Raw genomic sequence first — 18369 nt, forward strand, 5'->3', positions numbered from 1 at the left:
GAACCAAGTCTGTCATAGTTGCGCAATCTTGCACTTGCTATGTACGATGTTTCCTGGTTCTGCTTGTTTTGCTCAGCATCGGTTCTTAGAAATCTTTCCAGGCTTTTCTCAAATCAGCTTGTTCATCATTTTTTATATTACAGTAATATTCCACTTACTTTCCTATGCCACAACTTACTCAGTCATTTCCCAAATGATGGGCATCTAGCCATTTTGTAGATGAGAAGATTGAAGCCGACAGAGGTAAAGTGACTAGTTTGGGGCCACATGGCTAGAAAGTGGCTGGATTGAACGCAGATCTTCCCGACTCAGACGCTCAAGCCTCTGTGCTCTCTGTTGCCACGTAGCTATGCTTTGCTAGGGTAGGATGGCATGATCAGGTCTGACCCGGTCCCTTAGTCCCTGTGTGAGCTCGGATAAGTCATTTCCCCTCAGTTTCACCATCTGAGAGGCGAGGTGACTTAGCCAGAGCTCTGTGCTCATGGGTGGATGACTTCTGAGTTCTTTACAGGTTCTGTAAAATCAGTGATTTTCCTCAACAGATAGCTACAAGGGGGAAAATTCAACTTAGTGGGTTTGGAAAGTTTTGTATTCAGAGTACTGTGCTTCACTTTGTAGGCCCTGCCTGGCCTGTTCCCTTCCAGGGTGCAGTCTATAGAAATGGCCTCACAACTGGCATACTAAAGAGCTTTTCCTGGGGCTAAGCCACGGGAGTATGGCCACTTGTAGGTGAAACAGTCATTTTTCTCTGAAATCAGATCTGTCCTTACTCAAGCTGCTCCATATAGACTTGACCTTTGCCTCAATTCAGAGCAGGGTGCAGAAAGTTAAAGGTAATAATTTCAATGATTTCCTGTTGCCGAGAGAAGACCTTATCTGCCTAGGAAACAAACACATCTGGGAATGTCATGTGTGCTGGGTCCTGCTGACTCGCTAAGAAAGTCCCCCGTCCTTGAAAAGTTAAGTCTCTCTCTATCCTTAGATCAGGCAGTAGAAATGCCGTTCTCTCCATACCCCCACCTCCCTCTTCATCCCAGTTCCAAAAAAGACAAGAATCCCTTTGGAAGTTTGTTTTTAATTGGACACAGCAACTGGGGATCCCCCAAAGTTTCATTTTAGGATGGCAGACTACTCTACTTGGAGGGAAATCCCAGAATCTTGCCTCTGGTCAGCTAATTGCCTAAGTTCCCCAGATCAGATCCAAGTGTGTTCTCCTCCAAGATCTCTGGACACAGAGTCTACAATCACTGCTCATTCACATTCCACCAGCTTTGATTAACATCGAGTTCTTTTGCAGTGGTTTTCTCCATAGACCTGGAGATCTCCCATCATAGAATCTTTCATATAATCAAGCCAAAGGTACCTTTTATGTTCCTTCGAGAAAATTATATACATTTTTGTATATACAACTGCAGCCTGTGATATACCCAGAGAGAGGGGGAATATGAGTAAGTTTTTAGCCACAGATATTCCCATATAAGTTTGGGAAGGGGAAGGAATGATTTAAAAAAATAAAAAAGGCTCATATTTATTTCTTGTCTCTAAAAAGGAAGAAAAGCCTACATGACTACAAGAAAAGTTATTAAAAAACATTAACACTGGTATAATTAAAGGTTTTATATCATAATATGCCTTGAAAAGATAATAGTGAAATTGTGGACATGAAGGCCTAGGGATAAAAATACTGGACATGGAGCTACTTAGGAATTTTGTAACGGGGAACTCCACCTCAGCTTTTTGAGTCTTGTTTTCTCCTTCAATAAAATGGGCTAATTATCTTCTTCTTGCCAAGGCATGGGGCCATTAGTGGGAGCTAGCAAGATTCTAGAGGTAAGGTTCTTTATCATAACATGTTATATAAATGTCAACTGTTATTTAAGACTTCATTAAAGTCACAGAGGAGAGAGGATTATGGGTGGAGGCATGAACCTGGAGCCAGGAAGACTGGCTCAAATCCAGCCTCAGACACATATTCGCTGTGTGAGCCTGGACAAATCACGGAATGTCTGTGTGTGCCTCGGATTCTCCAGCTGTAAAACGGGCATAATAATAGCACCTACCTGCTAGGAGGTGATAGGAGGATCAAATGAGAGAACATTTGTAAAGCTCTTTGTAAATCTTAAAGTGCTATATATTGTAGTTGTCGTTTAGTCATTTTTTATTGGAGTAGTTGGCCATTTCCTTCTCCAGTTCATTCTACAGATGAGGAAACTGAGGCAAACAGGGTGAAGTGACTTGCTTAGAGTCACATAGCTAATATGTGTCTGAGACTGGATTTGAATTCAGATTTTCCTGATTCTAGGCTGGTACTCTACATACTACAGCATCACCCAGCCACCTATAAAGAACGCTATAAATACCATAAAAAGCTAGATCGGTACTCTAGTTATTATTATTATTAATATAGCATCTTTAGTTTATATGAATACTAAGGTTAACACCATGCTAGTTTTACAGAATTTAGGGTTGGAAGGGACCTTAGCGGCTATCTGGTAGGGTCCCCTCCCCCAGATTTTATAGACAGCAGGATTAAAAATCAGAGGGGTTGTGTGATTTGTCAAGGCTCACACGATTAGCAATAAATGATAAAGCTTAAACCCAGCTCCTCAAATGCCAGGTTCCCTCCATTGCGCCAAACACTACTTGCTGTAAAACTTGAGGAAAATGGAACCTTATCCCGATTGATGAGGGGAGAGCTGAGCAAAGCCACAATGGAGATCGGTATCTAACCTAAGAATAGACACCCCCCCAGTCCCTAGATACCCCGCTCAATGTTTTTTCCAGTTTATCTCAAATCCCGTTACTAAATAATCAACAAGCCTGATTTAAAAACATGGCACAAAAATCAGAGAAAGGTGCTTTCAAAGAGAGATGAAACATAATAGACTGTGATTGATCCCCATGGGATTGCCTTTCTTCAAAGCCCACGAATTATAATGGTTTCTTTGGAGAAGCATCTGATTGCTCCATTAATAAGGATGGGATTATTCCTTCTTAGAGTAGCGGCTTCTTAGCTAGGCAGTGCTCATGGGCTTGGAAATAATTGCTTCTTTTACTGTCCATCCGGGTAAAGTTTGTGACAAGGTTTTCCTCAACGCTAATCAATAGGAATAGTTTTCTGGTGGTGTTGAGCAGCTAGTCCCGGGCCACTACCGTTTCTGAAGAATTTCAATTGAGGATTCCCTAAAGGGTCATGGAGAGGTACTTGGTAGATGTGAGCGGGTGGGCTGAAATGCAACTCAAGCAAGGAATGATGAAAAAGAAACAGTGTAAAGGATGTCATCCAGGAAATAGATGAGCAAAAATAGAAGATGGTCTGGTTATGTCACAAGAGTAAGGCATGACTGATGAATAGCTATCCTCTAGATAGATAGAGATAGAGATAGAATGAGCCAGATGCCTTGAAAGAAGATAAAGTGAAAGAGAGATAGGTGGGCAGAGATTGAGAAAGAGTATAATGGTAGACAGACTGGTAGATCGACAGACAGATTGACTGCTGAAGATAGAAAAACAAACACAAGATGTCTACAAGGAGCTTACATTAGAAGGAGAAAAGAAAATATGTAAAGAATATGGTGTTAGAAACTGGGCCAGAAGAGGAGGAGGAGAGGAAGGATGCTTCTGCAAGTCCGGCAAATAGAGTCTGGAGAGAAGTGAGGTGACGGTGAGATGAAATGTGGCTGGGCTCCTTCTCAAAATGGTGGTACCAGGGAAGAAATCACTAATGGGGAGAAGGCCCCAGCTCAGAGATTTAGGGAAAGGCAAGGTAGTTAGTTGATAAAGAGAATGATGGCAAGAGTGAGGAAAGCAATGGGTAGCTGGGTTGTACAGTGGGTAGAGCACCAACTCTGGCGTCAGGAGGATCTGAATTCAAATGCAACCTCAGACACTAGTTGTGTGACCCTGGACAAGCCACTTGATCCTGGTCTCTCCCAAACCTCCAAAAATTAAAAAAAAATTTGGGAAGGTGGACAATATATTGGGGGGAATTTCCTGCATGAACTTGTAGGAGGATTTAATTCAGGAGTCATCTAGGATGAAAAGGCATAGATGAATTGCAGTTTTTGTCACCGAAGGAAATGTCCACGTTATCTCTGAAATCATGATAATCCTGGAATATGGCTGTTTTCTATAGAATCTGCTTTCAAGTTCAAGGAGCTAAATACAGTTTGATTTTCCCCAAGACTAAGTAGGAAACCTACTCTTAAGTAGACGTAAGTGACAGGTCCTGTACTGAAATTGAACTCTTTTTAATTGTAATATGAAACCAGGATTTGCATTCAAGATGTGCTGGCCATTTAGTGAGAGGAATCGGTCAGCTTGTCCACATGTGGTACATTTATCCTCTCAGTCTCCAGAGAACTTGAAGAAGGCTCCTGGTGCCTGGATCCCACTGGGTCACACCTAGTCACACGTACGGGAGAACAAAGACAAACGTCACGCTGGATGGCTAGGCATGGATAGGGTCGTGAGCTGTTTCTTTGGAAGAAGTGCACCCCTATCTGAGATCACAGATCCGTTGATGTGTTCGTCTGTTTGCATCAGAGGTTGTGCCCTTGGTTTAGGAGAAACTCTATTTGACATTCTTAAGTCAGTTGATGGAGATAGTAAAATGAATTATGAAAGGCTTATTACGTTTTTCTCTTCTGTTGCTTAGTGCGGAGGGGAAGAGCAGCGGGTTAGCACTCGAACTGTCTATGTTGGTCACCACCAAGCCCCAGAGACAGATGCATACGTCGAGGAGAAGTTTTGTGATAACCGGATTGTGTCCTCCAAGGTGAGTTGATTGAATTCATTTCTGAGACTTTTTTGTCTAATGGGTCCGACCGTGTATTTATATTTCTTTATGCTTTTGAGGAGAGGGGTTTGTTTCTGTTTCTTTATATAAATTATTCCTTAATATTCCAGAAATTTACAGAAACTTGGAAAATTCCACAACTATGCAGATTTTTCTTGGTGCCAAGGCTTTGTAATAATCTGACTGAAAAAGCTCACTAGACGTAAATGAATTCTGCTCTGCTGCCCCTTTTCCCTGCTCCTTTTTTGATTCAGTTATAAGCACTCAGATGGAAGGTACATTTCTTTCCCTCTTCAATCTTATCACATTGTCATGCTTAAAGATGAAGGCCTATTTGGTATCCCCAATTATTGGCTCAGAGCCTCTATTGATAGTTATAAATTCTTGAGTCAGACTTGAAATTGTGATATAAACGAAAGTGATTTATTCACCAAATCTTGCCTGAAATACCAGAAGATGGTTGGTATATAAGACAGTAATTCTCTCAACCTCTGACAAAGAGGTGGCCCTTCCCTTGCCAGGGCTGACTCCTTTACATGTGTGTTTGCTCCCTTCCCTTTTTGCTCTTCTCCACTAGATTGCAGCCTCAACCATCCCCTCAATTGAGTCTTTGACTTCTGTCTACCTTCACCTTTACTGCCTTGACTCAAGCCTACATCACTCTGATGGTTAAAGAAACCTTCACTCACTGAGGTTTCCCCTCAGGGTTTTGCCTTATTTCCCCTCCCTTTCTCAGCCATACTCCTAGAAAAACAGCCGCCCACGTCTCTTGTGCTGTCACTTAGGCCTTAACCCTCAGCGACTTGACTTCTGATCTCTTTGCTCAATTGAAATTGCTTTCTTCAAAGTTATCAGTTAATTCTTAATTCCCAAATATGGCTTTTTTTCTCACTTCTCATTCTTCTCAACCATCTGCTGCAGTTGACATTGCTGACCACCCTCTTCTGGATTTTCCTGACATTTACTCTCTCCTTACCTGTGTGTTCTTTGCTGGCTCATTATTCACGTAATGTCTCCCAACTGTGGGTATGCTGTTTTGGACCCTCTTCGCTTCTTTTTCTGCAGTCTCACTCTTGGCAACCTCATCAGATCTTATGGGTTTAGTTACCTTCTTTGTGGATAGCCTCTACATCCATCTATCCAGCTTGTATCTCTCTTGAGTTTCAATCTTGCACCATGGATATTCCAGAGGCAGCTCAAAATTCACCATTCAAAACAGAACAAAAACTCCACTTTTTCAAACTTCCCCATTTCTATGGTAGATACCACCATTCTCCCAGCTTCCCAGGCTTTCAACTATGACCCTATTCCATTGTCCTTATTTTCTCTTATCTCACATTTTCAATCAGTTTGTGACATCTGCTACATCCAGCCTCTTATCTCTGTTCACACAGCTACCATCTTAATTTAAGCACTCGTCATCTGTCACTTAAATGATTACAACAGTCCCTTCTCACTCTAGTGGACTCTCTACATTGTTCACAAAGCCTGATCTGACCATGTGACTATTATTCAGCTAACTTCAGTGACTTCCTGTTGCCTCTAAAGCCCTTCATCACCTGGCTCCAACTTTCCTATATTCTATACCCTAATCAAACTTTTTTCACATGACATTGCATCTCTCATCTCTCCTTTGCAGAGACTGGATCATGTGCTTAGAGGGCTTTTCTTGCTTATTTCTGCCTCATAGAATTTTCCCTCTTCCATGCTGCTTAAGCATTCCCAACTTTTGGTACCCTCTTCTCCCACATTCTACCTTTTATTTCGTTAGATTTTATGTTTGAATTGATTCAATTTTATGCAGTATGTATTTTTATAGATGTTTATCATCTCCTCTATTAAAATGTAAGTCCCTTGGATGTAGAAATTGTTTCATTCTTTGTACTTATATGCCCAGAGCCTAACACAGTACTTGACACATAATAGGTGCATGATTTAACTATTTGTTGATGGATTGATTGGTTAATGTGGTCATTTATATAATGAAAAAGACCTGAAATGACACTTGAAGATTTTATTAATAAATTGGGTGTAACAGGAGGGCATTTGCCAATTGATGAGACCATCGATTGACTGGAATTTGAATTTTAACTCATCGTCGTTTTCCAATATATCCCTTGCCTCTTCCCAATTCAACAAACCATCTTTTGTAACAAAGCTTCAAACAAGAGAGAAAAAAAAGCAGTTTAGCAAAATCAGTTTGTCAATGGTGTCTGAAAGTATATGCAGTATTCCAGCCTCCAGTAGTCCCTCATCTCTTCAAAGAGGATTGAAACTTGGTTATTATAACCATATGACATTCTATGTTTTTATTTCTTGTTGACATTGGTTGTAGCTATCGAAGTCTTTTCATTTTCTCGGAATTTTTCATTCCTTTTAGAGCAGTAACGTCTAATCTCATTCATACAGTATTATTGGTTTAACCATTCCCTCAATCAACTGGCATCTACTTTGTTTCTAATTCCTTGCTATCTAAAAAAAAGTGCTGCTATGAATATTTTGGTGTCTGTGGGACCTTTCTTTCTGTCTTCAATCTCTGTGGCACATTTGCCTACTGTTAGGATCTCTGTGTCAAGGAGTATGAACATTTTAGTCATTGCCTTAATTCTGACTCCAAATTACTTTCCAGAGTGATTGGATCACTTCACAGCTCCACCAACAGTATATTAGTGAGCCTGTTTTCCCACAGTGCATCCCAGTGTTGAGTTTGCCTTATTTGTGATCTTTGACAATCTGTTGAATACGAGGAAAATCTTAATTGGTTTACATCTTACTATTAATGATTTGGACCACTCTGTTATATGATTATTAATAGTGTACAAGTCTTTTAGGAATTGTTGCTAATATCCTTTGACCACTTGACAAATAGCTCCTAGCCTTATATATCTATATTAATTCCCTGTTTGTCCTCAGTGCCTGACCATTATCAGTGAAACTGGATGCAAAGATTTTTTTCCCCCACTGGACCATTTTTGCAAATATCTATTTGGCAGATGAGCATATTTATCCAACTGGGTTAGAGAGAATTCTCTTATCTCCACTTAAGCATCCCTTTTAGTGTCCTCCCTGGCATCCTCTTAAAAATACTGGTCTCTGTCTTGCCTCTTCCATCCCTTATTTCACAGCAGAGCTAGAGAGATGACAAGTGTTTCAGGACTGGGACCCTAAACATACAAGGTAGGTTTCAGACTTATCTTGCTGAGAATTGGGAGATAGAATACTGTGGTGAGAGATACTTTGTAATGTTGCTTTTTGGAAAAGCACATTTTTTTTGCATGACTTCACATGTATAATTGATATCATATTGCTTGCCTTTTCAATGGATGGAGGAAGGGTAAGAAGGGAGGGAGAGAACTTGGAACTCACCATTTTAAAAAAAAAAGAATGCTAATGATGAAAAGACATAAAATCGGAATTAAAGAAAGCAAATCTACATTTTAATGCCATGTGATTTCTAGATTTCTATAGCACATAGGGATTTATTTTGTAATCACTTAGCATGATGTGCCTGCTGAAGGACTGATTTTGGAGTGTGGAATACCGGGTTGCAATCCTGCCGGAGCCCTACTAACTGTGTGAGCTAGGGCAGATCACTTAATCTCTCAGTGTCCCAGGCAACCCTCTAAGAGTAATTGCCAGTCTGCATCAGTGGACAGAGATTCCTTGCTGGGAATTTCCTATGGTGATCAAATCCTGGGTCCAGTTTTTTTTTTAAGTGGCTTGTGTTGCAACAAAGGCCTGAAGAAGACTGGGGCAGAGGCATTTTGTCTTTGGTTACCACTAGCTCTGTTCTCTGATTGCAGAGGCCTCCTCGTGGTGAGGAAATGACATGTTGGACAGTTTGAAAGATTCTTTAGGGATTCTGGATGAAAGGTAGGCACTGTGGTGTAATGTGGAAAGCTTCGGGAAGAGTTGAGTTCTAATCCTACCCGAGGCACTTACTGTGTCACTTCAACTCCCTGGATCTTGCTTTCCACATCTGTAAAATGGGGGAATTGGACAAATGGCTCTAAATCTAGAATTAGTTCCTTGGCCATAATGAAATGATCAAATAATGTAACAGATACTTTGCAAACCTTGAGGCTATATAAAAACTGCTATTATTATTCTCATTATCATGATCAATGACAATGGAAACAGCTGTAAAATATTAAAAGAATGGCTCCTACTCCTTACACTGATAGCATGGGGTGCTAAGAATTACAGGTTTTCCAACATTTATAAACATGTGCAATCTTGGCCTCCTGACCAGTAAATTGGTCCACCCACAAAGGAATTAAACTACATCCATATTGACATTCTCAGCATAAATGTGACCAGAGGAATGAATAAAGTGTTAGAGTTGATTTCATCAGTCATTTAAAGGCTACTAGAACTGACATTTCTTGAGACATTTGGTCAATTGGCACTGCCAAGTTCATGTTGAGTGTAAGCCAGCTGAGCACCATGGACAGAAGTGTAGCAGATGCACTGATATCTGTGGCAGAGGTTAAAAAATTAAAGAAATTCTCTACAGAAGTTGACAAGGCCTTCCAAGTAAAGCCATCATTTTCACTGATACGAGATGATTTCAGTGGTAAATACTGGTGCGTGTGACAAAAAGAACATGTTTTCAGAGCTCACCAAAAGCTTAATAGATTTTTGTTTTTTTTAGAATCTCACATCTCTCTATCATAAATATGTAAAAAGTTTTTTTCTTGATTTTTTTTTTTTGTGTATGCATTTTACATCATGAAAACCATACCTTCTTGCCCTACTGAGTCTTCCCTTATATCAGGGCTTCTTAAGCTTTTTCTACTTGTAATCAGAAGGATCAGTTACTGCAGCAGTGTTTGTGGAGCAGTTCTTATGTCACATCTATTAGCTTCCCTTCTTTCTTTTTCATCTAAATATGCTCTCAAATTAAACTAGGCCTAACTATAAACTTGATCTTTTTACTCTTGCTTTTTGCTGAAGTCTACAGCTGTTCATTCTGTCACTTTCTTTCATGTTGTTTTACAAACACTCTAAACCAGAAATGTCAATCCAAGAGTGCACTCCCAGAGTGCAGCCTGAACCAGATGACAATGTTACTGGAAAATATTTAACAAAATAAAATCAAAATACAGTAAAAGATAATGAAGATTATCTATTGTATTTTATTTTTATAATAGCTTTTTATTTTTCAGAATACATGCAAAGATAGTTTTCAACATTCACCCCTGCAAAATCGTGTGTTTCAGATTTTTCTCCCTTCCTTCCTCCCACCCCTCTCCCGTAGACAGCAAGCAATCCAATATAGGTTAAACGTGTGCAATTCTTCTAAACATATTTCCAAATTTATCAAGAAAAATCACATCAAAAAGGGAAATGAGAAAGAAAAAACAAGCAAGCAAACCCACAAGAACAAAAAAGTGAAAATACCATGTTGTGATCCACATTTAGTCCTTATAGTCCTCTCTCTGGATACAGATGACTTTCTCCAGTAAGATTATATTTTAAAACTTGACTATCTCCAGTCCATATATACTGATTAGCAGCCCCTGCTTCTATTTGAGATTGACAGCACTACTCTAAACCAAGGATTCTTAAGCTTTTCCTATTTGTGACTCCTTTTCTCCCAAGAAATTTTTATCCAACCCTGTGTATATAGATATATAAAATAGGTATACTAGGCAAACATTTTCTGATAATAAATCATAATTTTATGACCTCCCACATTCAGTGACCCCATAGTGGGTTAAGACCCACAGTTTAAGAAGTTTTGTCCTTTATAAAGAAAACTAGGTAAGCAAAATTGCCCAGCAAAGTAATCGTGTCTGAGTATGTGCTTCATTTCCACACCCATTGTCGTCCAGCTTTCTATAGGAGTGAACCATGTGTTTCATCATCCGGTCTCTGGAACCAGGATTGGTCATCGAATTTTGCACCTGACTTCAGCTGCCTTCCGGTGTTGTTTAATGGACATTATTGTATCATGATGAAGCACACTGCCCACTTCCTGACAGTGGTGATACACCCAAGGCACAGAATGAGACATAAGATTTCTGGCTAGAATCGATACAGGAATTAAATTTTTTTTTTTTTTTGGCTTGATTCTTATCTGATCAAGAATCTTTTTTTTATTGGAAAGTGGGAAGTGGGAGAGAGAAAAAATACATTTGTGTTCATTGAAAGCAACTTAAAAATTTACATTTATTATAGTCACTGTGTAAATTATTCTTCTTGCTCTGTTCTGCATCCATTTTTAAAAGCCTTTTCATGTTTCAGTATTTTCCTCAAGAAGAGCATACTGAATAATATCAGAAGGAATTAAATTAACCATATCTCATTAGACAGAAAAAAAACGGGTTACTGATACAGGGAATCATTTCCAAAGCAGCTGTCTCTGTGTAGTCAGACCATCAACTATTGAGAGCAAAGGTCAAGATCAATACCAAATTAGAAGAAAGGTTAAAGATGAAAAGATACTGTTGGCAATTAGAACACTCCAAACACACTCATTTTAAACTAGCTACTGACTTTGAGAAATGGAAATGGATAAAAAGCAAAGATGTTGACTATGGTCAACTATCTCATAAAGAAATTTAAGCAATCTAAAATAGCTGTCAGATGACCCTAGAGGCTTTCTTGGACAACAGATACCCAATCTCCTTGTCAAGAAGAGAAAAATGGAAGCTGAGAATACAGTGGTTTAGAGCACTGCTTCTTTTTTTTTATTTAGATAATAGCCTTTTATTTTCAAAATACATGCAAAGATAGTTTTCAACATTTGCCCTTGTAAAATCTTGTGTTCCAAAATTTCCTCCCTCCACCTCTGTCAAGATAGCAAGTAATCCAATATAGGTTAAGCATATGCAGTTTCGCAAATACTCTTATTAAAAATAGAGCTAACTGTCCATTAATCCTTTGAGAAGCAAGTATAAAACACGGAATGTTTCCCTTCAGAAATGTTTGCTAGTATCATGGTGATATAAAGTGTAACATCGTAGATAGAATGTCAGATTTACAGAACAGAAGACCTCTGTTCAAATCCCACTGCAGAGCACACACTAGTTGTGTGCTCAGTCTGGAAAAGTCATTTGATCTGAGGCTGTTTTTTAAATCTTTAAAATGGAGATAATTTAGCACCTACATTCCAGAGATGGTTTAAAGATCAAATAGGACAGTTTTGGTAAAGCATGTTGTCAGCTGTCCACTCTAAATATCAACTGTTATTATTATCATGTCCCACCAGGTCCAAATAGAAGAATACTGAGGTTTTCCACATGTTCTTGCTTGTGACTAATGTCGGACACTGGAACACTTCAGGGCCTCTTCAGTGAAGTCCAGGGCTGCTCAAAGGCAGCAAAAACCCATATTATGACAAACCAGTTGGCGGGCCATCCTATTGAATTAGGTCATCAATACCTCCATCTTGGACAGGCAGTGCAGATGGAAAATGAGCTGGATACAGAGGGAGGAGGACAGAAAAGAATGGCTTGGATATTATCCGTGCACTTGGCTCCAAGTTACTCTCTGTTGCCAAAGCATGAGTCAACATTGGTATTTTCCCATTATTTTTAATAGACATAAGTCATGGGGGAAAAAAAGTGACTTTCCTAAAATGCAAGTCTAACAGTGTGCCCTCTCCCGTCCTCCTCCCCCAGGCCCTGGGCTCCTTCTTGCCTCCAGATAATCTTCTAATGGGAATTTCATAATTTGATCCCTTCCTACATTTCCAGTCTTCTTACAACATTCTTCCCCTAAGACAGCAAGTAGTCCGATATAAGTTAAACATGTGCAATTATCATGCTGTACAAGAAAAGTCAGATCAAAAAGAAAAAAAAAGAGAAAAACCAAGCAAGCAAACAACAACAAAAAAGGTGAAAATACTATATTGTGATCCACATTCATTCCCCATAATCCCTTCTCTGAGTGCAGATGACTCTCTCCACCACAAGACTATTGAACTTGGCTCAGATCACCTATTGTTGAAAAAGGAACACAAAAATTTTAAGGACAATAAAAAAATGCACAGTGGGTATAACCTGCAGAGAAAATCCAGTGATTACTTCTGAATGAGAAGTGCCACCAAAGATATCATGAGAGTTGTTGTTGACCGGTCATGGACAAAAAAGGAGAGATAACAGACTGATAGCCAAGCACCACATTGCTATCTGTGAAGTACTAAAAGACTAAGAGAAAGGATTCTTAAGTGCTGAGGGATGGATGAGGCTAGGAGTTGGATAGATGAGAAAAAATACAGAAAGATGTCATAATACCTGTTCCAAAAGTGACTAACAGTCTGATCATTCTTTTTTTTGGGCTATGTTGAACGGTTTTGTCGTGAGGGATTAAGTCCTTATTTGATTGTTTTTTCTGATAGTTAACTTTATAATAAAACACTTTTTAAAAACAACAGGCAATCCCCCAGAGACTTCCGATTGATGGCAGAATCCTCACTGCACTTAAGGGCTCTTGCTGCTGTTTCCTCCTGTGCCACCCCCTTTTTTGGGCGGTAGTATGGTGAAACTTGAGATGTTTAGGGGGAAATTAATCTTTTCCCTGAGTGTTTTATGTGTAAAATACCCAGGTTCTACATGATTGTGGACCTGAGGTAGTGATGACATTCCTTTGATTATTGTCTAGTTCGTTTTCACCTTCTAAACTGATGATAGGATACAGGGTTACTCTTTTCCTCAGTGTTTTGGAATAGGTCAGAATTGCTTTATAACATCAGTTTTATTAATAAGTGAAAGCAGATATGAGGAAGTGGTTTCTTTGGTGGTTGCCTTCGGTGTGAGTGTGTGTATGTGTGTATGTGTTTGTATTTTTGATGATTACTACTTTATGGTATAGTTTGAGTTCACTCCTCTTTTTTCATTATTTTCTTTTAGTCTCTAGACATTTTTTTCTTTCAAATGAATTGTATTATTTCTAGCTATATAAACTCATCAGTGGTTTGATGTAACACTAAAATATAAATTAATTTAGGTAAATATTGTCATTTTTATTATGCTGATGCAATCCAACCATGAGCAGTGATTATCTCACCAATTATTTAGCTTCTTTATTTGCAATTGCATTTGTATAAATCTCTAATGTGCCTTGATAGACTGACTCCCAGATTTTTTTTTTGTATTTTGTATTATTTTAAATGGGGTTTCTCTTTCTATTGTGGGATAGGGTTGAATAAGAGGATATATTCCCTATAGAGTGCTGAGCTTGGAGCCTGACCACTTCCCAGTAATGATGCAGCAAACCATACGTGATTCTTTTGTCCTCTCTGCTGCCTCATGACAGAAGGACCACCCAGAACTGGCTGCATCCAAGTTCTTTTCATTTCATTGTTGGGTCATGTTTTTACTTGAAATGGCCAGAGTACAAACTCATAATTCTATGAAGCAAACTCTAACCCAACACCCACTGCATTCTTTTACTGTTAGATATGTTATTTTAGCAAAGAAATTGGGGTGCAGTTAGCCCATTTGTCCATTTCCCCAGTAATGAAAACTTCTCTAGGAAACTGTATCAGGGAAAACTAAATAGCAGCTTCCTCCTTATTCTTTTCATTCAACTCTCTAGCATCATGTAATTCAAAGACTTTTTCTGTGGGGGTTGATAGAAGGGTTACCCTTTCTGTAGCTTAGTAGCATGGTGGTTTTCTTTACATGGCAGCTAGAGAATGGGCTCTACTAAGCAAACTGAGCCTGGGCATCGGGGTACCTGTCTCATCCTCCGAGCATAGGTGATGAAACAGTGATTCTGAGATAGACCTGTCTGGAATTAGAAAAAATGTTAGATGACTATGGCCTTCTTGGAGAAGGTAACCATGGACAAAAGGGAGGAGTCTAGAGCGTGGTCTGGCTTGTCATTAGACACCTACTTTGAAGGAAACCTTGTGGAACTTGATTTTTTGGATTTATTTTGGGTCATTTGTGCAGGTATTTACAACTTATATTTTTACTTTTTAAAAAAAATAAGAACATTAATAAATTCTGCCAATTAAGAAGCAATCCTATTATCTAAAACATGTAGTTTGGGCTGAAAAAACTGAAGGAAATAAACACTCTTCTATGTTTTAGACAGTGATGTGTTTAACTACTTAACTACTTAAACTTCAGGTAAATTGAAAATGCAAAATAACCTGCATCATTACTTTTTTCTGGATTACTTTTTCTAGGCACCCAAACAATAAATGTAGATGCTTATACTGAAAATGTATCAGTCGGCTCTCTTGAGCCCTTGAATTAAGATGAACCCAGCAGGGCTTGGTTATGGAGGCACAAGGGTTGGCATCATGACACATGATAACTGCTCTTATCTCTGCCACTTACCATGTGACTTTCTAGCTTTTTGAGTCTTAAGCTAAGCCTCTGTAAAATGGGAATAGTATAATGGACAAAGGTAACATAAAAGAGAAGCAACTTCAGAATCAGAAAGACAGACCTCAGTTGGAGTCCATCTCAGTCACCCAATGCTCCTAGTTCTGGGCAACTCAACATCTCGGTGTTCTGTGGTTCTCGAGCAGATGCTGATGTCCACTGGAAGAGAAGTTTCCTCACTGAGAATTTTCTATGTCAGTTAAATCACAAGTCTGCCCCTAAAAAAAGTGAGAACTCAAAAAAAAAAAAAGAATGAGAAAAGTTTTTTTAAGCATGTGTTTCTTTATATAGATCAGGAGTCCTTAACCTCTTTTGGTGTGTTCTGGGCCCCTTTGGGAGTGTGTGGATGTTAACAGAAAGCCCAGATCTTCACATCTACATCTCAGAGTCCACATCTTCCTTCGTAGTTCAGCTCAAGTACCACCTTCCATGAACAGAAAGCCTTTCCCAATCTCCTCAGCCATTGGTGCTTGTTTATTTTCCAATTATCTTTGCACTTATTTGTGGAAATGTTGAACCCCCTTGGTGGAATGTAAGCTTCTTGAGGGAAGAGAGAAGCTTCCATTTAATCTGTGTGTCTCCAGCACTTGACAAAGTACCAGGAACCTTAAATATTTACTGAAGTAGATTGTATGCACTGTAGGAGCTCAATCAGTTAATACTGAAAGAAAGAATGAAACCCTCTCTGTTCCATTCTACCAATGGAGACAACGCATACACAAAGACGTGTATGGAGAATAAATACAAATAAATAATGGTCGTTAGGGAGGACGCTAAGAGGTCTTCATATAGAAAGTGTTGCTTGAGCTATTGAATGAATCAATGAATGAATATATTTCTCTAGTACTTCCAAGTGTATCCAGTCTCTTTCACATCTATTATGTGTAATAGTGTGGAAGAGGGCCATCTTTCCCTCTTACAGAATCCCCAAGTAAATTGGGAGTCCACTGGTAGAGCTGAGCGTAGGGGCCCATTCAGTATAGACGAGCAGTTTTCATACCCCAAGCTGCCAATTCCATGAACTGGCTGCCCTCTCCCTCCCATTGATCGCCCTGTTCCTCTTTGTTTTTTGGGGGGTTTTGTGTGTGTTTTTTTGTTTTGTGTTTGGTTCAGAGCCACTAATTAAAGCAATAGATATTTTAAATAAAGCAGACTCTGTTCTTTACCTTCTGACTTAATGGAAAGCATTGATTTCTTTTCCTCTACTTCATTCAGCAACTAAAAAAAATTGGGATCCTTTTTGTTTATTCACAAATACCATCAGTGATGTCACTGTAACTCTGGGAATAGGGCTTGTTAAAGCAGGGAACACTGAAGGATAAACACTTTGACCTACTTTAAAATTTTTTATTTGCTTATAAAATCCTTGTTTTTTTTTTTTCCTCTCCCCTGGAACACAAATAGTTTCCTTAGAAAAACTTGTCTTCAGCAGCCTGAACTCCTCTGAAGGGCTCTACGGGGGCCTCTGGAAACCACCAGAATTTTGCAGCTGGTACAGAAAGTTGGAAAAACCCCTCCCAAGTAGAAAAAGATCTCAATACACCCTGCTAATATCCTTTAGCTTTCATGACTGCTTCCCGCTTGTGTACATTTTTTCATTGCGAGTTCTGATCCTTTTCTTGGTGGCTCTAAATGCGATAACAATCGGGTGGCTCGACCCAACTCTCCTGAAGATGCAGGTGCAGTACTATCAAGATGTCAAAAGACAGGGACATCAGGTGCTCCTTTTCTTGATGTCTTGGATCAGAATCTTCAAAAAAAAGGACTAGACTTTACTTGATCTCCATGCCATCTCACTCAGAAAATAACTTGTGGTTAAATGGGACAAAATTCCCATGTCAGTTACCTGCCTTTTGCTAATTTCTGAGAGTGAAGGTGATTAAAGAGACTTGATCTATCCTTGTCCTGAGTGTAGAAATGGATGCTGGCTCCTGTGGCATATCCACCCAGTCATCAAAGGGGTGCAGTAGGACAGCCATTATAATAATTAATCAGGCAGTCCAATGGCTTTGTGCTCTACTTGATCCTAGCATTCCTTTCAGTGATGCAGATTGCAATCTATCTTCTCCTGTCTTTTAGGTGGGACTCTGGTACCTTAAATTCTCCCTAGTGAACCCGGGGCCTTCTTTAGGTTCTCTTGATATCACTGACAGGGATTAAATGTCCTGTGCCTTTAAATGAGCAGGTCTCCTTTATTTACATATCCCATAGTTCCTTGTAATGCTGATGCTCATGAGTTTGAATTGCTTACATCATTTCCTTCTCTCCTCCTCCAATTATTTTTGGTGGTTCAACAGGAAATATCTGACATGAATAGTTAATAGTCTTTCTTTAAAGTGAAATAAAATCAAAGAATCAGAGCCTTCAAATGGAAGGGGAATATAAAAGTGTACCTAGTTTAGCCTTGAGCTCTCACGAAACCCCTTTGACAACAGAAGTGATCAGCCCACCTTGGCCTGGATCTTTCCAGTGATGGACGAGCTTCCTGCTTCATGAAGCATTAGTTCCATCCTTGGAAGGTTCTCCTGGATAGGAGTTCTTTTGAAAATTCACTGTAATTTTCTCTCCCCCTAACTTCCATACATTCTTACTAAGTTTTCAATTATGGGTTCATGGGTTCAGTTAATTTTATTGTAACAAGCATGTAAGAGCCTCCAGGTGTGCCCTCTAGATGCTTTTCTGGGTCCCAAAGATGCCCTCTAGATGCTTTAGGGATCCCAAAGCAGAAGTGAACCGGTCTCTGTCCTCGCTGAACTTGCGTTCTGTCGGGGGATAAAACAACAGCATGTGTAAATATAATGTTATTTCAGAAGGGGGTGGAGAACACTAATATCTGGGAACATCAGGAAAGGCCTCATGTGGGAATTGACCCCTGAGCTGAGCCTTGAAAGGAGACAGTAATTCCAAGAGGCAGCGAGATAAGGAGGAATAGCATTCTAGGCATTTGGGACATTGCGCAGGGAAGGGCCTGGAATGGGAAATGGAATTTTGCATATAAGGGACAGCTAGCAGGTCAGTTTGTTTGGAACATAAAGTCCTTGAGTAGCAATAATATGTACTGATCAGTCTGGTAGGACTTTAAATGCTAAGTAGGGTAGTTTTATATTTTATCCCACAAGTAATAGGGAGTTTAGCTTAAACGTGACTATGGTAGTGACTGTGTGAGTGCAAAAATGGGTTTGCTTGAGAGCTGTGGTAGAGATTTCTACCTTTCTAGCTTCTTTC

General features: G+C 39.4%; 1 protein-coding gene across 6 annotated transcripts in view; it reads left to right on the forward strand.

Moving 5' to 3' along the window:
- The window catches only part of ATP11C (ATPase phospholipid transporting 11C), a 202272-nt gene that overhangs the window by 71012 nt on the left and 112891 nt on the right, over positions 1-18369 (forward strand). For all 6 annotated transcript variants that reach the window (XM_051969093.1, XM_051969089.1, XM_051969087.1 and 3 more), the window contains exon 2: positions 4658-4777. In XM_051969093.1, coding sequence (XP_051825053.1) covers positions 4658-4777 — 120 coding nt within the window. The remainder of the gene's footprint in view (positions 1-4657; positions 4778-18369) is intronic.

This window comes from Antechinus flavipes, chromosome X (assembly GCF_016432865.1).
Source record: "Antechinus flavipes isolate AdamAnt ecotype Samford, QLD, Australia chromosome X, AdamAnt_v2, whole genome shotgun sequence".
Taxonomy (NCBI): Eukaryota; Metazoa; Chordata; class Mammalia; order Dasyuromorphia; family Dasyuridae; genus Antechinus; species Antechinus flavipes.